The sequence below is a fragment of the Camelus dromedarius genome, chromosome 8 (genome assembly GCF_036321535.1).
Source record: "Camelus dromedarius isolate mCamDro1 chromosome 8, mCamDro1.pat, whole genome shotgun sequence".
NCBI classification, from domain to species: domain Eukaryota; kingdom Metazoa; phylum Chordata; class Mammalia; order Artiodactyla; family Camelidae; genus Camelus; species Camelus dromedarius.
The window spans coordinates 41,448,160-41,473,076 of record NC_087443.1 but is presented as its reverse complement, the minus strand read 5'-3'; the positions used below and the strand labels follow the sequence as shown (position 1 = coordinate 41,473,076).

The following is a 24,917-nucleotide window of genomic DNA, read 5'->3' as shown; positions in this document are numbered from 1 at the left end:
CACAAGACTTGGTCACTTGAAGACCAGTGCGACACATTACCGACTACTTTTGGCAGGAAGAGTTTCTTGCATTGTTCAGTTTCTGTATTATTCAGTCTCTTTAAAAAGATCCATGACCCTCAAAAAAGTAAGTTTTTAATATATGAAAATTTTTTTCTCCTGACCAAGTAAAACTTTTTTTGATGTAAGACTTATGAAAAAATTCACATTTCTCCAGATTATGGCTTTATTTATAGGATGATCAGCACTTAAGTTTTAAGTTCAAACCTTCTTATGCCAAGACAAACAAACAAAATCCACCGTCTTATGCCAAGTGCATTGCTATACTTAACCTCCTTCTCTGCTGCACATGGCTCTTATGCTTTCCCTTTTCTTTCGTAGCTTATTTTAAGGGATATCAATGTCCTCGGAAAGCAGGTATGTCACGATAATAACTGAATGAGAGGCTGGTTATCAACTACACACTCCAGAACCGCTCACGATGAAAATGAGTCTTTACAGATAAAAGGAGCATGATCTGGCTCGTTTTGACTATTTTATAATGTATTTTAGTAAAAGACTCCAAATACTAACAACTATGCAAGTTGAAAACAAAAAATGTTCCTTGCAGTGTTAAAAATTAGAGCACTTGATTACACACTAAACTCAGAAAAGCAAATCTTAATTGCATCCCTATAGTTCTGAAAGCAACATACAGATTCAGTTGTCTAACGCTGCCAAGGTGAGAGAGTCAAGGGTGAAACTAACCTTCTCCATCATTTTTTCTCTGAATGAGAGTGTGCAGGAATAAACAAGACGTTTCAATGCAGAAATTCTGCCATAAATCTCTGCTAGACAATAATGCCTGGGTACCTATACCCTTCACATCCCAACAGCTACCATATAAATCAAACTTTGTGCAAGACTATAATGATATCTTTATTCAGTAGTTAGGTAGCAAAATCAGACTTCAAGAAAGATTGGGTAAAAGCTGCCTGGACCATTGCATGGTCTTAACCCTAAACTCTCTATACCAAAGCTTCTGGTCTCCTCTGCAAACATTCCCTATGTTGGAAGGTAAGAAAAATATCCTTTTATTACAGCCTCACTAAGATACATATTTTAATCAAATTAATGAAATTGTTGGTGATGCCAGTAAATAGAAAATACAAGAAAGTGTTTCTACCTTTCACAGCCATCTGACCAAATGGTAATAATGGCCCTCCTGGGATACTTTTAAACCCGCTACTGTTTTAGACATGCCATGTTAAATAATGAAAACTCAATGTCCTACTTATTCTGAAGTTCATACCAAAAAAAACCCCACAAAATATTTGCCCTAAACAAATTTTGACACCATGGGCAACTCTATGGAGCCCTTACCAGTACAAAGGCCATTCTGTGTCCCTCATCTCTTGTTTGTAGGAAGAAGGTTTCAGTCTCCTAGACCTTCTCTGAGTTCCACAGGGCAGTTTCAAATAGTCAGTAATTAGAGGGTGAGGGAATGCAGAAAGAACAATAGCACAACACGGGCCTGGCCTGGTTCCTCCTCAGGGGATGTGCATGACAATTCGATACAGATCTCTGAGTTCTTCTGCAGGCACTGAGGCCCTCACCCAGGGACAGTAACTTCAGGCTGAGCATAAGCTCATGGACCCCAGACTGGTTGGAACCAGAAGGCTGATGACTGAGATTCCTGGAGCACCACCCAGTCACCTCACCACCAACTAACCAGAGGAGGGTTACGGCCCCTCTACACCAAATTTTGCCTGTGAAAACTTCTTCCCCCAAAAACCTTACGGGAGTTCGGGCTTCTTGAGCATTAGCTGTCCCCGACGCCTTCTGCAGCGCCTTACAATAAACGCTGCTCTTTCCTTCACTACAGCCTGGTGTTGGTGGATTGGCTTTACTGTATGAGCAGACCCAAGTTTTGGTTCAGTAACAATCTAATTTCTGTGCTTTACTAGTGACGTTCAAGGGGAAAATAAATGAGGGGGAGGGGGAGAACCTCTGAACTAGAAAAATCAGAATTTCTATTATGTTTTGTGTGGTGTCTTCTATACACTATTGGTGATTAATGTTAAGTTTCAATAGAAGTCTGATTTGTTCAGTAACATATTACTCACCCATTTGAACACACCTGATTGTGTATAATTTTAACTTTCACGGATACATTTATTTTTCTTCCCCCACAGTGACATTTCACTTGGTGTTCGCATATATTAGTACAAAAGAGCCATTTCTGATGGCCAGAAATGTTTCTGTATTCACTACAGATTCAACATAAAAGGAGAAAGAAATCTCACATTTGGTATTAATTCTCTTATTTCCAAAATGCTAAATATATACAGTGTTTACTCCTGTGCTAAGGCCTTAAGCTCATCAGAAATTTTTTGAAATGTCAAGGTATGAAAAATCTTACCTTACCTAAGCAGATGAGCTAGGAACATAGTCTTGAGTATTACGCTGCTGCCACCTTTACTCAGTATTTTTAATCTCCCAAGAATTTCACCTACAACCTCAGCAGCAAATGTTTCAAGCCAAATGCTTTATCAAAGTTATTTTTACCTAGAGAGGAAAACGGGCAAAAGGAGTGGGGAGAAAAGGTAATTTACCTGCATCAGTTTTCTGGAGAGCTCATTAGTGAGAAACTCCTCTTCCTTCTCATAGTTGACAGCAAGGGTTTCTTTCTCCTTCTGTAAAGCCTGGATTTTCTTGAATAAAGTGTTACTGATGAATTCTTCCTCCTGTTCAGCCCTGGCTTGCTGTTAAAATTTTTAAAAAATTAAAAGAGAAAAAAAATATGTTAAGGAAGCAGGAATTCACTAGTTGAAATAATAGTTCTTATTTCCAGAGAGGGTGCCCATTTTCATTAAAGCTCTACTTTTGACTGTGAACCAATAGACCCCCAAGAAGGACAAAACAGAAGAATTCAGCAGCAACCATAAAAGCCAATCTGTCACCCCAAAGGGACACCCTGTACTGTACATGGCCCCTCTTCTTAAAGTGATATTCCGAGGAAATTAACAAAGACAGATTTGCAATTTTTACAACCAATCCTAAACCAATCACCAGAATACAGGAAGCTCCTTCGCAGGTGGCAGGCAGGTCCAATTCTGGGGTATGTGCATCAGTTCATGATAACACTCTGCAAGTCTCCACACCTCAAAGGTTTATAGTGAAAATATCTAGGCAACATTTTTTACTGAAGCAGAGACGTTTAGCTTGCTTAGAAGTACAATCATGTCACTTCCTTAAGCTGTTACTGAAAGGGTTTGGATATGCAATTTAAAAAGCAATACAGATATATAGATAGATTAATTTACACGTTTATTGAATAGTTACTGGAAGGGAATATAGCAAATGCCTAAAAAGTAGTTAATGCAGAGCAGCGAGAATCCATGGGGTGAAGGGGAAGGGTGGATGAGAGAAGTTTCATTTTCCACTTATTTATTTCCCTACTAGGAATTTTTTGGAGGTGAGGGCAAGGACAGGCACTACTGAATATTAAAAACAGAAGAGGGGGTCAGATATAATTCAAGGGAGAAGAAAGTATTCTTCTCTAGATCCCTCCCCTCACCTATGTTTTAGCAGAATAAATAGAAAAACCTAACCATCCTTGAGGGAAATTAATCTTTTCAGAAAGAGGGTACTGTTTCAAATGGACCCAACTCTATTCAAAGCACTTTTTCAACGGCGACATTTTGATGCACTCATCCCAAACTATGCATTCCTGAACGGGAAACTACCACTTCGGAGGAGGGAGAGCTGCACCAATTCCAAGCTTCCAGCACCTGTCATCTATACAAGAGCCAGGGGGCAGGAGACAAAAGGGTACCTCCCCTCAACAATCACGGCCTTTTATTGTACAGGAACAACCACTCCCAGCGCGGGTGGCTTAGATTTCTGTGCATATGTCCCTGCTTCCCGAACACCCACACCCTAGAGCCGTGGTTTCTGGGGAGTCCATTCTCCCTGTCCTCCATCACAGCCGCCTACAGGAAGTACGCCAGGGCCTGGAACTGCCTGCCAAGCAAATCTACAAACGAGAGCCACATGTAGTACTTAGACTGAAAAACAGAGTGATTGAGAAAGTGGAAATTTTGGAAGGAGGTCTGGCACTCCAGTTCTTTAAGACACCATTTGGGACAGGCTGGGAGACTTGAGCAACAAAGAAAACATCACTCAGCTAATAAGGTTTTATTAGCATCCAAGAGCACGGGTAAGCAGGCCCTGGTTCCCTGGGGCTCCCTTACACACCCTGTAATTCACCAGTACTGCTCAAGGTCGTATCCTTTCCTTGATGGCCAAGGTGAACACTGCTGAGGACTGGCACTTCCCCTCCCTTTAAATTAACCCCCACGTGGTTTCAAAACTTGCATACTTTGCGATCTCCTACCAGCACAACAGGCAGGAATCCAAAGCATTTATTTAAAGCATATTTGACGCATATATCCAGGCCCGCAATCTGTTTGAGCTACCTGTTTTTCTGGTTTTGACTGACAAAGTTCTGTATGATTTGAATTCTGATTATTCTAAAAGCTATAGAACAACAAGGTGGTGAGGAACTGTAATGTCTTGGAAGGTGACTGCACATGGAATTCAAAAGGGTGTCTGCCATCAACTCGTTTCATTATCTGGTCAGACTCAACTCCTTGCCCTTACCAGACCTTCCCTACTGTAGATGACTGGTCAGTTTCCCACCAACAGTGACAGACTCCAGGCTCAGCAGACCGCCTTCCCCTTTGGGGCCTAGAAGTGAGAAGCTGAATGTAAGAGGCCAGCCCCTAAGAGCTGATCTACGTAGCTTCCACCCCTCTGCTCCTGCAACATTTCATCTAACCATTAATTTACAGGGACAACAGATTTCAGTGGAATATAAAACAGAAGTTTGAATGAGAAATTGATTAGTGGTTGCCAGGAGCTGGCAGTGGAGGTGGGTAAATGGGGAGTGACTGCTTATGAGTACAGGGTTTCTTTTGGAGGTGACGAATATGTTGTAGAATTAGTGTTAACAGTTTACATAACCTGGTGAACACACTAAAAACCACTGAACTGTAGTTTAAAAGGGTGAATTTTATGGTATGTGAATTGTAAATCAATTAAGAGGGGGGAAAAAACCCTGATAATTAGCAGGGTCTGCGTTTCACAGAGCACATGTCCAATTCTTCCCAGGCAAAGTAGCAAACTTAAAAAGGATTGGGGGAGGGAGATGTTAGAACTAGATCTGCTCTAAAAGTGCCTTCCAAAGTCAGTGACAGTCGTGAGAGGCCAGGCCTAGCAAACAAATTATTCACCATTTTAGAACAGCCACTTATTTCTAGGCAAAGCCCACGAATAGAAAATGCCACTCTCAAGACCCATGAATAACATGAGAAACTGTTCCAGGGAAGCTGAGTAAAGCCTGTCTAACTTAACGAGGGGTTACCCAGGCCCGACACAGATTGTGCGAAAGGCCTCCCTTAGCTGAGTTTTGGCCACTTCTCCGAGGGGACTGTTACTCTACCTCCCACAGCATCTGAACACCTAGAGAAAAACCATCCAACTGGAGGGGGAGATCCCAGGTCCCCAAAACATAAAACCCTAGCACACTCTTTTTCCAACTGGCCACAGAGCTTTTAGGAATTAACACATAAATGAGGACAAAAGGCAAGGTGCTGTATCCAATACAACCACAGAGAAAACTGTTCAAAAAAATTCAGATCTAGTGTTACTGACACGCACAGGGAGGCAAGGTCATCAGAGTCTGAGCCAGGCACCCCAGCAAGCACCAAGCAACTGTTCTGATTTCTCCCTGCAGCTTCCTCCCCATTCTTTGCACATAATCTTCTTCATCTTCATCTTAAATCCTGGCTTTTTCTTCCCCTCATTTCAAAACAGGCCATAAAACAAATTACCTTTCCAATGTATTTGCTCCAAAGAAGCAAGGGTTAGGTAGACAGGGGCCTGGGAGCAAATAGACAGCCCCCAGAGTCATTTGCAAGGCACTAGGGGTCGGACAGGTGGACAGTGCAGAGATAAGACAGCCTGACTTATGAAATCTCAGTTTTATCAATATATTTCTCCTTTTTTAATCTGAAATGCTTGAAAATCTCAGCATACTGAAACACACCCAAATTCAAAAATAAAACTGTTTCCAAGGCTAAATTAATTAATTAAAGTTTGCTTATAACTCAATAAACTCTCAAAAGGAAGTATGAACCCAAAAATTGGGATCTCTTTGTTCTGCCTACGTTTGTAGCTTTGAAGATGGAAATCTGGGGGAGATAAAAAAAAATCTGTGACTATATTTTCCTGTTCAATATGGTTCTCACTGCTATGTTCAGAAATAGAGTGAATTTTGAAATCACCTTATTCATTTATCAGTGTCTGCTCTTTTTTCCCTCACCCAGCAGTGACCACTGCTGGTGACGACTGCTGATGTGAGGACTAGAGCACAAAGGAAGTCTTCATCATTCTTTCCCCATCCTACAAAAGTCCAATTAAAAAAAAAAGGAAACAAAAAGAGAAAGGGAGGTGTAGGGGAGAAACAGGAGCAACTGACTAAGTCCTCTGGGAAAAATACACACACACACACACACACACACACACACACACGTACACACGTCCTTAGAAAAAATTAGTTTCTCCGGAGTCACCACATGTCTAGGCAAACATACTGCAGGTGAGTACAATCTTCTGCTAATAAGGAAATCACAGTTTGTTCTGACCCACTGCTATTCTGACAAGGGCACAAACCTGATAGGAGATTCAAATGTGATTACTTAGTGCTTCTGTTCTTTATCAGTCATGTTTTGGAGATCAAGGGTTAGTACAGAAAGTAGAATTCAAAAACTCACAACAACAGCACTCACTGCTGACGAGAAAATCCAAGTGCCAAAACCAAAATTATGTAAGATGATGCAACTCATGATCTGTCAAGAGTAAGATAAAGGACAGTTTTCCAAAGCAAGAAATACAGGCAGTATCTATCTGGAAGCAGCCAACAGTAAAGGACAGAATCAAGAGGAAGTTCAAATGCCTACCAAGATAACACATTTGCATTTGTTTAAAAAAGGAAAAAAATTTAAGTTGAATGCTGGCTTGCTTTAATAACAAAAAATCCTAATACTAACATACCCTGAAGCTCTAACGCCTAAGAATCCAGACAGGCTCTGTTTATTATTTTGATTATTTATATTCTTTAGATTTATGAATCTATTTAAATGTGTTGTTCTAATTATTTAAATTTACCATTCTGTTGCCTAGTCACTTACAATCCAAATTTTAACGATCTGAACATCTCAGTTTGAAATAGGATCTGAAATCAAATTGTTAGGATAGCAGAAACCATTCAACACAAAGCAAGGCAACTGAGTAACACCCTGTTCTCTCTCCACTGTCATCTATTAGGTGCACCACCGCCCACGTCAACGGTTCTGGGAGAGGTTCAGCGCTCGGCAGAACAGGTGACTGATGGCTGCACCTCTCAGAGGCCTCACTCAAACATCAGTCATACCAGTGGGTTTACCAACGCAAACCACTATCCTGCAGTGGCCCTGCACTGCCTCCCATTCTAAGGGCCAGCACTGCAGGGGTGGGTGGCAGGAGATGCATACGTCAGGCCCAAAGCTCATACCTATGTTTCTTCTATTAGAAGAACTAGGGAGCTGATTTCAATTACATGCCTGAGAAAGACTCTCTATTTAGTCTGTGGAAGCATTATGTTATTTTCTGCTTCCTCCACACACTGCACACCAGCTCGCTGTAAAAGCAATTAACAGCTGATAGATGAAAGCACTTATTTATTTCAATCCAGTATTGCCAGCCAATCACTAAATACACAGGGATCAGAGCAGAATCATTATGAGCCCTCCCAACTGTGCCATTCTGCCCCAGATACTATGCTTAGGCCATTGTTACAGGACTGCCGGACAAGAGGAAAAACAGCAACAAAGAGTGATTTTCAGGACAAGAAGAGCTCACAGAGCCTTGGTGTTAAAAAGAATCCTAATGGTTACCAAGTTTTATCAAGCTGCAGTGCCTCTCAAACCAGCTTTAGTGAAAGCCAGTCCTCACCACACGTCTGCAGTGGACACCACATCCCTCTGGGCACGTCCCAGTAGACCTGAGCAGGACGCAGCTCCACGTACATACCTCGCCATGTGAATTCAACAACACCCATACTGGTCCACACGCAGTTCAAGAAGATAAATGTGCTGGTCACTTGCTTGGATACAGAGCAATGAGAAATTGCTGGACAAGTTGCTAAATGTTTATGCGGGATGATGGATTAAGAATTTATCTCCCCTAGGGCCGGTAACAGAGTACCAGTCCAGAGGCCAAATTCTGAAAGCACTGGCTTGGAGGGGAGGTTCATATACACCATCAGACTCTGGAGTCCTCTGGTTTACAAGGTGCCCATTCCCACCTCCAGCTGTGTGACCCCAGGGGAGTCATATGACCTCTCTGGGCCACTGCTTTCTCCTCTGTAAAGTGAAAATAATGGCACCACCCTCTGGGTTGGCTACAAAGAAAAATTCACATAATTATTCACATAAAGAGTTTATCACAGTACCTTGCATGAGTAAGAACTCAAGAGGTATTTATTAAAAAGCTTGGGGAAGGGGCATGTACAGGATGATTCATGAGAAAACATTGAAATCTTATGGAATCTTGCTTCACTTGGCTAAAAGGAGAAATGAACAGAATTATGGCACATCCATAGGAAAAAAATACACTGGAACCATTTTTTTTTTAAATATGGTTTGTGTATGTACTGTCATGAAAAGAAATCTAGCAACAAACAGTTGAGTGAAACAGGAAAGATGAAGGTGGAAGGGCCCCACACTGAACTCCCAAATAAAAACCACACATGAAGGACACAAACCACTATGAATAAATTAACAGAAACTATCTGTTCATAACTCCACACACAGACACTCACTGCTTTATCCTGACAATAAGCAAAGGCTTCAGACATTCAAATTCTCATAAACTATGAAATAATTTTTCCTAAAACATTACAAAGACAAAATACAGTGAATGAGTAGCAAGAGACTAACAAACAGATCAGGCAGGTTTAAAAAAGAAAAATGAACTTGAAATAAATGTTGAAATTCATCTCACATTCTGTATTTCAACAGCAAATTCGACATAGCTAACCAAGCAAAGGAAAGGCTGAAAGATCTAAGAATTAAACCAAAATGTAGCACAAAGAAGCAAGATGGAAAATGTGCAAGACATAGATACAGGAAGGAAAATGAAAAGATTTAACACACATCTAACAAAAGACTAGGATGAATAGTAAGGAGAAAAAAAAGAGAGGGAGAATATTTGAAGAGATGATGGCTTTAACTCTACAAACATACAATCTGAGAATATCATATAACTAATGAAAGACTTGAATCTATAGGTACAGGAAGCAAAGAATTGCTGGGGGGCAGGGAGTGGAGGGAGGGATATCTGTGCCTAGACACATTTCAATCCAACTGTACAACATTAAGACAAAAATCTTTTTAAAATCCTAAAAGAAAAGACTAAAAGATGGTCTACTAAGAAACAAGCAACTAACAATCACTTCTAAACGTCAAGAGGGAAAGGAACCCAATCCAAAAATGGGCAGAAGACCTAAGAAAGCAATTCTCCAATGAAGACATACAAATGGCCAACAGGCACATGAAAAGATGTTCAACATCACTAATTATCAGAGAAATGCAAGTCAAAACTACAATGAGGTATCACCTCACACCCGTCAGAATGGCCATCAGTGAAAAATCTTTAAACAATAAATGCTGGAAAGGCTGTGGAGAAAAGGGAACCCTCCTACACTGTTGGTTAGGATGTAGTTTGGTGCATCTATTATGGAAAACAATATGGAGATTCCTAAAAAAACTAAAAACAGACTTACCATATGACCCAGCAATCCCATTCCTGGGCATATATTCAGAAGGAACTCAAATTCAAAAAGATATATGCAACCCCAGAATTCATAGCAGCACTATTCACAATAGCCAAGACATGAAAACAACCTAAATGTCCAATGACAGATGACTGGATAAAGAAGTTGTGGTACATTTATAGAATGGAACACTATTCAGCCATAAAAAAGAACAAAATAATGCCATTTGCAGCAACATGGATGAATCTGGAGATCATCATTCTAGTGAAGTAAGCCAGAAAAAGAAAGAAAAATATCATATTATATCACTCATATGTGGAATAAAAAAAAATACATAAATGAACTTATTTACAAAACTATAAAAAGAGACTCATAGACATAGTAAACAAACTTATGGTTACCTGAGGGAAAGGGAGTGGGAGGGGATAAATTGAGAGTTTGAGATTTGCAGATACTAACTACTATATATCAAATAGATAAACAAGTTTCTTCTGTATAGCACATGAAACTACATCCAATATCTTACAGTAACCTATAATGAAAAAGAATATATGTATGTATATGTATGACTGAAACATTATGCTGTACAACAGAAATTGACATATTGTAAACTGACTATACCTCAATTTAAAAAAAAAAGAAAAGAAGGAAAGGAGACAGTGAAATATTCTCAAAATGCTAAGGGAAAACAACTGGCAAAGTACAGGTACTAGGATATCAAGAAAACCTGCCTTTCAAGAAAGATACAAAACCCACATTTCCAATATGCACCCAGACTGAAAGAGCTGACCGCCCACAAACCTACACTAAGAGGGCTTCTACAGGACGGACTTATCCCAGAAGACAGGTCTACAGTACACAAAGGAGTGGTGAGCAAAGAAAATGGGAAAAACGTAGGAAGATCTAACACAGATAAAATCTAATCTGTGAGGTTAGAATAAAATACCAAACAACAGCAGTGTAAGTCAAGGGGAATGATGAGAATTAAAATATTTTAAGGTCCTTACATTTTTTTCAAGAAAAGATCTAACATACTAGCTTTAAATTTGCAAGGTAAAACTTCAAGGATAACTAGTCAAAGAATAGAAATGAAGGACTTCTAAAGCAGCAGAAGAATAATTTAGTTTAAAAAGGTAGAAAAAAGAAGAAAAAGGTGGCAGAAATAAGAAAAATAAATCGGTAATCACAATAAACAAACACAAGTAGACTAACCAGATTGTGAGATATAGAAGGGGAAGAAAACAAGCGATACCTAAAACAAATGGATAAAAGCGTTGAAAATAAAGAAGTAAAAAAAAACCCAAAACGATACACCACACAGCAAACTTCTCCCCCACAGGAGAGGGTAGTTATACTAATATCCATCTTAAATAGGCTTTAAGATGAAATACATTTTTAGGAATTTCTAGCCAGCACAGGAAAAAAATATATTTATAAATAAGCAGTATAAAGACTGGCAAGGAAGAAACAAGCTGGTATTATCAGCTGCATGATTTAAAAACTGTAACGCTGTATCAAAAAACCAAATAATTAGGAAAAAAGACAAAGACCACAGCATTCCATCTATACCAGCCACAAAAAATTTAAGGCATCTAAGAATAAATTTAATCAAAAGTCAAGGATGTATATGAAGAAAGTAAGTTTTGACTGAAATATACTTAATAATAAATGAAAATACGTGAACAGATATACAAAATTTACTACTGTAAAGATGTCAGTTCTTCCTCAAACAGTCCATAAATTCAATGTAATTTAATCAAAATATCAACAGGGCTTTTGGAGAAACTAAACAAGCTGATTCTAAAATTCACATGAAAGTACAAAGGCCAAAAAGAAGCAAGATTCCTGAAAAAGACTATCAGGCAGAAACTTGCCCTACCACAGATAAAAACTTAGTATAAAACTACAGCTATTACCTCATACACTGCTGCTGAGAATGTAAAATGCTGAAACCACTTTGCAAAACCGTCTGGCAATTTCTCAAAAGTAAACCGAGAGTTACTGTATGACTTAATTCCACTCCTAGGTATATATCCAAGAATACTGAAGACCTATGTTCTTGCAAAAACTTATACAAGTTTTCACAGAAGCATTATTTATAATAGCAAAAAAAAAAAAAAAAAAAAAAGGAAAAGGAAACAACCTAAATGTCCATCAATTGATGAACAGTTAGGCAAAATGTAGCCATAAGAATTAAGTACCTGAAACTACAACATGGATGAATCTTGAAAACTTCACGCTAAGTAAAAGAAACCAGACAAACAAGGCCACATATTATATGATTCCATTTTTACTAAATTTCCAGAAGAGGCAAATCCAAAGGGGCAGAAAGCAGATTAGAGTGACTTGGGCTGAAGGTGGGAGAAAATGAGCAGTGACCACTGGAGGGTTTGGCATTTCTTTTTGGGGTGATGAAAATGTTCTGCAATTAAACAGTGGTGATGGTTGCATCATTCTACTAAAAACTACTGAACTGTACATTTTTAAGGGGTAACTGTTACGGAAAAGATGAATGTTACCGTATGTGAATTAGATCTCAATTGGAAAAAAAAGGGAGAGCCTGAAGCCACTCTGGGAGAGACTGCAAACCCTCTAGTCCCCAGGACCCAGGCAAAGAGATCCAGCTTCAGGAGGAGGGAGAAGCAAAGCCTATGTGCATGTGGAGCAGGGAGGGGGAACCCTCCTCCCCAGGACAGGGGCAAAGAGCCACCACCTCTGGGGAAGGGAAGAAACTCCCCCTGCCCAGCACCCGCAGCAGCTTAAAGTCAGAGTTTGGCTGCAGAGGAAGAACGCTGAGAAGACAGCATATCTGCCCAGCCCAGGCACACAAAGCAAAGCAAACTACCTGACACTAGACCAGACGCTGAGAACCACCCCTTTCCACTATGAGGAGCCTGGAAAAGAGAAACTACCCACAGCCGGCTACTTAAGAAGGGGTGGAGGCATGAGGGTCATTCAAACACTACATATTCAAGCGCCTGAGACAGTGGAGCAAGAACACTGAGCACAGTGAGGCACCACAGACCCAACTCTAAGGTCAGGCGGCAGCAGCCCACCACTGCAGGAATTTAAAGCCTGTGGTACGGTGACCACAGAAACTAACAACAAAACCCAGGTCCACTACTGATTAGATTGACTCAATCCTACACTAACAGCTTAACAGAAGAAGAGACATGCTCATTTCTGAGCTGAAATACTATTTATCAATCTTCCACATACAATTTCTCTAGTTGATCAAAAATTACAAAATCATAAAACTGTACAAACAGAAAAGTCTATTATTCAAAAGACAAAGTGATCAACAGAATAGACTCAAGAGATAACCTAGATGTAGGATTATCATACAGATATTTTTAAGTAACTATGATTAAAATGCTTAAAGGATTTCAAGGAAAAGATGGGCAACACACTTGAATACATGGAGACAGTAGCCAGATGAGTAATACGGAAATGCCGGGAATTTTAAAAACAGGGTATTAGAATTAAGAATCCCCCTTCAGTGGGATCATCAGTAAACTTGGCATGGCTTAGGGAAGATTTATTAAAAATAAGTCAACAGAAATTATCCAAAGTGAAATAAAAGTTGAAGGGGAAAAAAAAAGAATGGGAGGGGAAAGCAGGCAGACAATCCAGAGAACAATTTCAAAGAGTCTAATTAATAGTGTAAATAAAGTCTCAAAAGAAAAGAGAAACAGACAGAATTATTTTCAAAGATATCGGCAAAGAATTTTCCAAAATTAATGAAAGACAACAAACCATAAATCCAAGGAGCTCAGAGAACCCCCATCAGGGTAAGTACAAAACAACAGAAAACAGACACGTACGCCTAATAATCACGAACTGCTGAAAGACCAAAGAGAAGAAAATCTTGAAGGCAGCCAGAGAAAAGAACTTCACAAAAAAGGAGTAAAAGGCAGTGCTCAAATTGAAGGGGACCTGCAGTACATGTAACAAACAGATGAAGAGTAACCGGAATATACAAACAACTACTACGGGAAAAATACAGCCTCTAATAGAAAAATGACATGAGAAGGAAGTTTAGAAAAATAAAAATTTGAATGGCAATTCAAAAACTTGCATAAACAACCTCATAAGTAATCAAAAAGGTACAAATTAAGATCACCATTATCTATACCCCGGCTAGACTAGCAAAAATTGAGAAGTCTGAGAATATCAAGTGTTCATAAGGATGTGGATCACTGAGAATTCTCACTTAATGCAGATGGAAGTGTGAACCGGCACGGTATTTTGAAAAATTAAATATTCTTATAATCTACTGTGTACCAATTCTACTGCTAGGAATATGCCCTAGAGAAAACCTTCTGTGTGCAGAAGGAGGCAGTTCAAAAATATTCATTGTATTCTCATTCTTAGTAAGTAAAATACTAGAAGTACTCCAAGTATCTATTAAGAGAAATAGTACTTTCACACAGAAAACGAAAAAAGCAATGAAATCAATCCATTGCACTCCAGATGTGCTGACCCCTGCAATTTCCCCCAATGTGGGAAACTCAACTGCATAATTTGTGGTAGTAGGGGACTGCGTTCACAAAAAAAAAAAAAAAGCAGTGAAATCAAAGAAGTACATACAGCTAAGGCGGGGAGGGTGTAGCTCAGTGGTAGAGTGCGTGCCTAGCATGTACGAGGTCCTTGGGTTCAATCCTCACTACCTCCATTTAAACAAAAAAATAAACCTAATTACCTCCCCCCCACAAATAAACAAAAGACATACAGCTAAACACAACACAAAGGAATCTAAGAAATATAATATTGAGTCAGGGAAAAAAAGAAACTGCAGAAATACACATTTATTTTTATTTGACTAAAAAAACAAGCAAAATAAATGATGTACTGTGTAGGGATACATTTGTGAGATAAGAGGTGAGGGAACAGGATAGGAAAGGAATTCCTGGGTAGATGCAATGGTCTCAGTACCATTCTTACTCTTGAGTGGTGGGAATTCAGATGTTCACTTTGTCATACTGTATGACTTACATGTGTTACATGGTCCATTTATTACTTTTGTTTGAATAAAATATTATACAATAACAATGTTAAGCAATGGTTATTATCTCCATGATGGATAAATCATTTTCCTTCTTAGTATGCTACATGCTAAAACATGGATAAACCTCAAAAACATTATGGTAATTGATAGAAGCCTGACACAAAAGACCACACTATATGGTCCCATTTATATGAAATGTCCAGAACAGGCAAATTTATAGAGACAGACGGATAAGTGGCTTCATAGGCTTGGGGCTGGGGTAGGCAGGTACAAGGGCAGAATGGGAAGTAACTGCCAATGGGTGCAAAGTTTCCTCTGTGGTGATGAAAATGTTCTACAATGAGTTTACAGTAATGATTGTACAACTCTGAAAACATACTAAAAACCAGCGAATTGTACACTTTAGATGGATGACCTTTGCAGTATATAAATTATATATTAACAAAGTCGGTTTTTAAAAAGCCTTCCAGCAGGTATGTTTTTCATTTATATCAGAAATATCGGTGGAATGTAAAAATGTTAAATGGCCTTAGACAGAAATGAAACAGAAAAAGACATAGAAACAAATCTAAAACATAATAAAATATGAAAAAGCCCTAAATTTACATCACTGTAACAGTTCCGTGACTTGAAAAGTAATTATTAGACAAGTCTAATATTTGTCATTTTGATAAATTCAGAAAAACAGCTGGCCTATTCTTCAAATATCAGCTCTAGCTCTACCATGGTTAGGCAGACCCCAACTTACCAGTGCTCTGAAGTTATAAATGCTCTAATTTACAAGTTAACATTTTATATTCCAACAACATAAATTGTGGTTCAATTCCCAAAGCCAGCTTTCAAAAACACATTCATGCCATGATGTAACAAAAAAGAGGTAGTCAGAATCTGAGTTCTAAAAGCAAAGAGATCCCATATGAAATAAGTAGAATAAAGGAAGATTTTTTGCCCTCTTTAAGTATGGTGCCTTGAATGGGTTTCTTTGGTATTTTTTCATTTTTTCCTCTCAAAATTCTTTATCTCTTACTGAAACACTTACCAGCTCCGTAGTATACTCAAACTGCTGAAGTCCCTACTCCAGTGTAACTCCCAAACAATCCTTTCCCCCAAATGAATCATGCCCCCAAATCAGCCACCTTCCTTCCTTCCATCACAGAACAAAGCTGTGAGCACCTGGCAGCCCTTTCAGCAGATGACTAAGAAGAAAGCAATCAGACTGATCTAATTTATACTAAAATGTGAAAGACCTTCTTCCTAACCCTAATTTTTCTTTTTTTAAGAGGATAGGAGGGCATAACAGGATCCCTGCCTGAGTATTTTCATCCAGAACAAGTTCATTCCATCAGTTATCTACTACTATGTAAAAACTATCCCAAAACATAGGTATTACTTGTCATTATTCTATGGGTTGATGGGTGGTTCCTCGGTTGGTTTCTTTGAGCTAACTCATGAGGCTGGAGGTGGAGCTGAGCTAGATGATCCCAGACCAAAGGGTAGGAAATGGATTCAAATAGATTCCTTCTCTTAATGGGAGGAGCAGTGAAATACCGTGCTGCTGATTTTCAACGGACCACACTCAACCAGGATACTTCCCCTTTTCAAAGCTTCTTCCCTTCTTTTGAAGACACAGATTTCCTAAAATCTCTTGAGGTTTTTCCATAACTGATCAGCGTGGGAGAGGAGCAGCTCTAGAATTTGGCTCGTACGTGAAGTCAGATGTAACTGAGAGGACTACCTACATTGGTAATGACCAAATTAAGCACAGTCAGAAGCTTTTTCCTTTGTAATCTTACAACAAAATAATGTACTGCTAAACTCATTTCCTCTTAACTTGTTGACAGTACTAGAGAATGCAGTCTCACTGTGAAGTCACAAACCATTTTCCCAATTATTAACACAGGAACTGATCCTGCAGGATTATGATGGGTAATCTCAGGTCTATACGCAATATATAAAAAAGAGATCAGACCAAAAAAAATGTCTGTGCCTAACAGTCTCAAGCCATACACATCTGTGAGAACAGGGGTCACAAACCTGACAGATAAAGAGATATAGACAGAAACACAAAAGTAGAAAGGACCACATCTGTGATGTTTGATTCACATCACTAATTAATTTATATCCATGTTCTTCATATTGATGAATCTCTATGGTTTACTTTAGCTCACAAACTGTAGGGGTTGTTATCTATTGCTCTTGCAAGACATGTTCTTAAAACTGAGGTCTCTGTCATTTTTTTTTTCACAAGACCAGCATGCGTGCCACACCCTCTGTACCTCTCCCTATCCCCAGACACCTCGAGGTTTCCCAACATGGTGCTGGAGCAGTGACTGAGGTCTGGAGAACATGGACATGAAATGTCTACAACTCTACATTCTTAGAAAATGAGTGTTGCTTCTCAGGTGCCACCTGTGCAGAGGAGTGAGCAAGCACTACTCCAAAGAATCAACAGGGGGAGCTGTGGGAAAGTGATCCCCACACAACAGGAAGGCAGGCCAATTCAGACAAAACCTCCCTCTCTTCCCCCAACACAAGCAAAGACAGAGAAATTGTGAAGGAAATTAAAAACAACAAAACAGAACAAAATTTTGAGTGAAGAATAAACTTACTGGCAGTCAATTGCACCCTGGAGGTAAAGCTGAATGCAAATGAGGATTATTCTAGATTGAATATTGGCCACACCACTGGCCGGATGCCTAACTCGAAGCTCCCCTACACCAGGGACGCTATTTCTAATCATATCCCCACTGCTGCTGACGTGGGCAAGGGCGAGCCTCAGCACTACTCCCAGAGGTGTCCCTCCTATGACCCACCCCATAATAAGTTCCCAACCAGAACCGCTGACAAGTAGAGGCAAACTACGGACATTAGATTTTTTAAATTTAATTCAACACACATGACACAGCATCTCCTACACACACAGCATGTGCGGTGTGGACACGGCAGTGATTGCCACAGATACTGTCCTTGCCCTGAAAGGGTGTATAACTCTTCCAGCAATTAAAGGAAAGGAACATCATTAATCCATACATTTAGCAATTGGCCTTGGGATGATCTTGGCTCTATAAAACAGCCGGAAGAACCAAAGGATTTAAAATGAGATTAAGCAGGGGAAAGGTATAGCTCAAGTGGTAGACTGCATGCTTAGCATGCACAAGGTCCCCGGGGTTCAATCCCCAGTACCTCCTCTAAAAATAATAAATAAATAAACCTAATTATCTCCCCCCACCAAAAAAACCCCACAAAAACTAAAAAATAAAATTCTTTAAAAAAGAAAAAAAAGCAATATAAAAAAAATTCTTCCACTCCAAAAAAATAATTTTTAATTTTTAAAAATGAGATTAAGCTGCACAGAAGAAAAAGCTATTTTATCCACTACAGTAATAAAAGAAATGGCTCAGCACATAAGCACTCAGACACCTGCTGAATAATGAGAAGCATAAACTTACACAAATACACAAACTTTATATTATATACATGTGTGTATGTATATGCATATAGACACCTGAATAGTTATATACATATATGTGTGTGTATTTACAAATGAATACTTAACTCTATGGACTCTCTTCCCATAACAAATGATAATGGCAGTCCATGTTTAAGTATTGATTGTATTTCTGGCACTGTAGCAGGCTCTTCCATACATTCCCTCATTTAATCCACACATTGCAGCCCCACATCATCCCTGGGGAAACAGGAGCTGAGAACGGTCAAGCTACTTGCCCAGGGATCCAAGTACCTAAGTATCAGGGCTACCATTCAGACCTAAACCCTGACCTGGCTCCAGAGCTCCCAGTCCTCCTGTGGTCTACCTCATCATCCAGGAACAACGTCTTCCACTGGTTCAAGGGACGCAGCATCATGCTCCAGAAGCCAAGCTCACTAACTTGCTACCAAAGCCAACAGTATTTGTGCTGTCACCCAGTGCCTGAGCATCACAAAGCAGTTCATCTTTGGGAGGAGATACCCTGTAATTTCCTCACCTGAACAAAGTAACTCAGCATTAGGTGAGTGACAGGTAATCTTTAAGAACTGCAAAAGAGCCACTTGTTGCTACTGCTACCATTGCTGGTGCAGGTAGGAGACGACATATATTTCCTGACGGCACAAACATCACGTGTATGTGTATGTATCGTTTCCGTGTGTCGACAGCAAGCTCTGCTAATTTCACTTTAACTCCACATGCTTTTGTCCCCTCCTCTTTCAGACAGTGATTAAAGGTGCAGCTGTTGGGGATGAGGGAAGAAGACATGTCAAAGAGACTGCGGGACAGGTCAGCCTTAAGCAGGTCAGTGAGGATAGGGATTCAAGTCTGTAAAGAAAAATTGCAGAATGAGAAGAGTCACACTCTTTATTATGCAGAAAAGAGTTAACGTAACAGGCCTAACTGCTCTCCTCTGAAAGGCTGCTCACAAGGCAGCCCTTTGCTGGTGACAGAGAACTTAGATTTGGGGAGGGTTCCCACCTCCTGAAAAAAGTGGCTCACTGTGTCAAAACTTTATGAACAGAATGGTTTGTGACGAACACCTGCTCTCCTTTAGGAGGCTGGGATTTTGGTACCTGTTAAGCAGAGGATGCCTACAGGGCCAGCCCCCAGTGAAACGCCTGGGTGCTGGGTCTCTAATGAGTTCCCCTGGTACACACCTTCTCACATGTGTTGTCCCAATTTGTTGCTGGGGGAATTAAGTACATCCTGAATGACTCTACCAGGAGAGAACTCTTGGAAGTTTGTGCCCAGTTTCCTCTGGACCTCACTCCACGCACCTTTTTCCTGTGCTGATTTTGCGTCATAGCTTTCCGCTATAATAAATCTTAGCCACGAGGATGACTAGTACTGAGCCCTGTGAGTTCTCCCTGCAAAGTCAGATTTCTGGGTCTCCCTTTCAGCAGTGCAGCATCTACCCTAACTGATGCAATTCCTGAAACGGGCACTCATCAGTATGAGAGGAGAGGCAGATCTAAGTAAGAAATGAAAAGCTCCCCTACGATATAGTAAACTAAAAAGGCAAAAGGCTAGAGCATGAGAATTGTGAGCGCATGAATAAAGTTTGACTTAACAACGATATAGAAAATGCATTTGCTTAATAAAAATATAAAATAGAATAAGCTTTTATAAAAGTATATATAAATATCATGTATCTAAACCATTGTAAATATTTTGAAAGTGAACAGAACTGCACCCAAGAAATGTTAACAGTGCCTCAGGAGTTGTTAAGTGATTAACCTGCTGTACAACATCCACAAGGCTGAGAACACTGCCTTGTATGTACTAAGCACTTAGTGACTGTAAAAATGAATATTCACCTAGCATTTGTAGGTGTGCACACACACACACCTGGGTGGGACTGCTTTGTAGGCAAAGGATTCGCGAAGCCCAAGATTTTATTAGCATCACCTGATACTCATTTTAAAAAGGGGAGGGGGGTTAAAGCTACTGATGCCCAGCCCCTCCCATAACACACCAGGCCAGCTCTGAGGGGTGGGGCCGGAGGGCCCGATGAGCAGTCCAGCTGGCAAACCAGAAGTAGATGAACAGACACCGCACCGGCCATCGGGAGACCTCAGCTCTGGTCCTGGCTTCACGGTCATTAACTCCTGATGAACCTCAGCAAGCTTCCTCCTTCCCTAAGCCTACGTCTCTCCCTCTGTAAAATGGGAGAGAGTCCCTTATGACACCACAGCTAAGAAAAATCACATACTCATGAAGGAAACCTGTTGTCATCAGGGGACACTGAAGCCAGGGAATTCGGCTGGTCAGTAGGGAAACGAGAACTAGAGCCAAACATCCCTGTTCCCCACCCAGGGCTTCTCCGTCCTCACCATCCTGCCCTGGGGGCAGTGGGCACCATGCCCTGCTCTGAACAGTAACTCCTACGAAGTATCCCCCAAACTCAGTTGATAATTAGCAGTAAAAGAGGGCAGTACTTTTGATGAAATAGAAGAGAATACAACTCTCCCCCCAAAAGTAACAGGCCCTGGACCAAGGGACTTAGAGGAGAGGAAGCGAGGGAAAAGAGAAAAGAAAAAGAACAGATTACAGAAAAGTAGAAAACTGACAAACAGAAGGCAAGTAAGCAGTCTATTATGAAAAGCACGGCTGGTATTGTCATCCGTCCCTTCTAGACCCTGCGCTTACACCTCTGATGAAACTGATTCACATCATTAGGTACAGTTATCCCTTCACCTCACTTATTAGACTGTAAATATTCTCCGTAATTAAAAGTTTTAGATTTTTGACATCACAAATGTCCTATCTCACTGATGGGCCCAAACCATCTCCCTGACTTTCCAGATGTTCCCAATACTTCTGCAGTCAGGGCTGTTACAATGAACATGCTTGAACAATGCTGACACTTGACTCACTGGATGTTCCTTCCAGCAGGTTCTCCAGCCTTGGATTTCGGTTGGCAGTTGAGATACGGGGATTTAAGCAAACTGCTTCCTAATTTGCAGCGACAAAGCTGTGCCTGGTTCCTGTGCGGCCACAGGCGAGAAGGTGGTAGCCAAATTACTCCATCATCTGCTTGCTCCTTCAAGGTGTCCAGGGGTTTGGCTTCTACACTGACCCTCTGTGGAAGCCAACCCTTCTAAAGAGGGGAAAGGCATAAAACTTCGGTTAAATGGAAGGCTGGCTTTGTGGCTGTTGGCGAATGGAGCCTTTTTCTGTGAGGGAGGAGGGAGAGAAGGTTTAACATCTAGTAAGGATTTAACTTTCAGCATAAACTTTCTATTCTGGTGGGACATAAGGATATGGTGGTCAAACTACATCACATCCTTGATACCTGGGGCAACCAGTCACGGATAGAGAAAAAAGAAAAAGAAGGTAACAACATCAGATAGTACATGTGTAGTACTCTCCCCTGACAGAACTTCCAGGAAAGCTCACTCATCCGCCGTTAGGGATCAAAGAGAAAACCTAGCACAGGTCTTCGATCCTTTAAACAAAACTCTGATCCAAGAGATTCCAAACCCCAGAAGTTGCAGCCATGTGGCAGGCACCGAGCCCCAGCCTGATCTGCATTCATTGGGTGGCAAAGCTTCAAAGTGGGCTTGATGTAATCACAGCGGTTCTTTAAAATGGAAATGGAGGCAGAGAGGAGGTCACAATGAGGCCATGTGAGGACTCTTTTTTTCCTCAGGACACATGTATCACGTTAGGGCAGAAACCCCGGTACTCAGTTTGATGTTTTAAGACCTACACAGGCACCCAACTGGCTGAAATTGACCAAGCCAAAAGCTCTGACCCTCCCAAGCCTACCACATGGTGTTCTAAGTGTGTTTGACGACATTATGCAAAGAGCGTTGATATGCGGACGTAATTTGGTACTACATACTCCTACCAAAATACTAAAGTAAATTCTGCAGTCCTGAAAAAATCATGGTTGCTAAATTCTTGAAGAGGAATTTCACGACCACAAGCATATGTGTGAGCAACATGCATGCACGCAGACACGAATGTGTCTACACATCTGTCGTATTTTTAAAAAAAAACCTTACTGATGTGTGACATGCCCAGCTGCCTCACGAAACGGGTGACTTGCTGCCACTAATTCTCCCACCACGAAAGCTTCCAACATTTTTTAATGCCTCCTCTATGTAGAAAGGATACCACCCCAGATGATTTTTACAGAAGTTTCACCAAACTTTTAAGATAAGGGTAACTGCCATGTTATATAAACTATACTTGTTAATCAAAAAAAAAAAAAAAAAAAATCAAGAGACGCTACCCGAAAGTGGCCCTGCTTCCAAAGCTGTGTAACAAAAAAAGCCAAAGGCCACTTGTGTGTAATAAATGTACAGAAATCTTGAAAAAACATTAGCAGAATGAATATAAATACAGCAATGTACTAAAATAGAAAATATTACCTAGCAGGGTTTATCTCAAGGATAAGTGGATAGTTCAATATTAGATGATGTATTATTGTATTTCATTACATTAAGATTTTTAAAATATCAACAGATAGAAAGCATTTGGCAAAAACTACACTCATTGGTGACAGAAAACAAATCAAAGCGAAATCCTAAGTCCAGGCTTCTATCGAAAGCTCTGGCCAGTATTTCTGCATCAGTCACTAGAAGCCCTCCCATCCAAGTCGGGAGCGGGAGGAGGACGCCTGCTGTCATCCACACCACTCACACTGCACAGAACGTCTTCACACAATAAACAGGAAGCATGGTGGAGGCGCCTCTTGTGTTTGGGTTAGCTTCCAAGGTCAGCTTGAGTGGGAAATGGCATGAAGTCAAGTCTTCCTTTGATTATGATATGGTTGGGATAGGGGTAGGGAATCCTGTTCTGCTGTTAAGGGAAAAAAAAAGCACCACTAGAAAGGTTATGGGAACATCAGCAGCCAACTTAGGGAAGGAGAGACTGACCCGGGCCTACAAGCGCTCATGGAGTCAGTGAGAGGAGGAGCCAACACTGCTGAAATCAGTACCTCTTCTGTTTACTAGGTATAAATAGCTGAACATGGCAAGTTAAATGTATGACCCAATTCAATGGTAAGACATTAGAAGGTGCCAGAAAGGAGGGAACACAAATCAGTCATTCCAGATGTCATCATCCGCCTAGGAAGTCCAAGAGAACCAGCCAGCAATTGTCCAGCAGTGTAACCAGAAGCCAGGCAACACAGTGAACCACTATGCTGTATACCCAAAACTTACATAATATTGTAAGCCAACTATATACCTCAATTGTTTTTAGGTTTAAAAACTTATGAAAAAATTTTAAAGCAATCACAATGAGATATTTCAGTACCGCCATGGGGCATTCTTAGATGTAGTTTTTTTAAAGAACCCCCCTTTCAGAAAATTTTTTTCTTGGTGGGCAGGAAGTTGTCTCACAACCGTGAATGCTCATTTAGGACAGGCCATGAGGGAAAGGAAAGTGAAAAAAAGGAAAAGACGTTCTGGGACTGCTCAGAGGGAAGGCACACCATCTCGGCCACCTTGAAATCTTCTCAGAAGCAGGTGCAGTATAAATTAGCAGATGTCAACTCTCACTGTGAGGTCGAACCATTACATCACAAGGGGTCATTAAGAAATTTGGGTCACCGTTATAACTACTCTCCCTCAACAAGTAAGGAAAGAAGGGTCTAGTGTGAATGAGGATTGCCAAAAGCCCACTTGACTTCACAAGAATTATCTAAAACCTCTAAAAACCAGTCCACATGGGGCAACCCAGTCACTTAAGAAGCCTGAAAACAAGGATCTAAAGGGTAATGTTCTAAATATACTTTCTGTTCATAATTCTTATTTAGTATCTTAAGGCATAAGTATCTACTAAAGGTCAATCCTATTTTAAGAACACCCATATTATAAAGCATACATAGATTCATGGGGAAAAAAAACAGCCTACAAGTTTTCCTTGAGAAGGAAAAAGAAAAAAACAAACAAACAGCAGCAGCCCCTGACACCAAGGAGCTGGTCTGAGGCTCACAGCTAAAGCTCCACATTACAAGCTCATCTGACGCAGGAAGTCCTCCTGTGGGATATAAACCCTCTCACAGAGCATCCACATCAAACAAGCTCACTCTGAGACCATGACAAAATGAGACAAAACAAGATCACTGTGAAACCCACAAAGATACCAAACACCCATCCTCCTGGCTAACATGAGTGACTGCTGCTGCTTTACCAATTAACCAATTACAGCTTCCATTGGACTCGATTCTGCCCTCTCTAGGTAAGATTTAGGGAGATACCCAGTCATAGACCTGCCCCTTCTTTTTATTTATGTATTTACTTTACAATATCATATTTTTTAAATTAAAGCACAGTTGTACAATATTATGTTACAGGTATGCAATACAGTAATTCACAATTTTTAAAGGTTACACTCCATTTATAGTTAATATAAAATATTGGCTCTATTCCCCCATGTTGTTCAGCACATCCTTGTAGCTTATTTTACACCTGATAGTTTGTACCTCTTAATCCTCCACCTCCATCTTGCCCCTCCCCCTCCCCTCTCCCCACTGGTAACCACTAGTTCCTTCTCTACATCTGAGTCTGTTTCTTTTGTGTTATATTCACTAGTTTGTTGTATTT

At 40.4% G+C, this 24,917-nt stretch overlaps 1 protein-coding gene across 2 annotated transcripts in view; it reads right to left on the bottom strand.

Annotated features, from left to right (window-relative positions):
* CCDC6 (coiled-coil domain containing 6) overlaps positions 1–24,917 on the bottom strand; it is a 105,506-nt gene that overhangs the window by 53,458 nt on the left and 27,131 nt on the right. For both annotated transcript variants that reach the window (XM_010985772.3, XM_064488154.1), the window contains exon 2: positions 2,595–2,744. In XM_010985772.3, the coding sequence (XP_010984074.2) occupies positions 2,595–2,744 (150 nt within the window). The remainder of the gene's footprint in view (positions 1–2,594; positions 2,745–24,917) is intronic.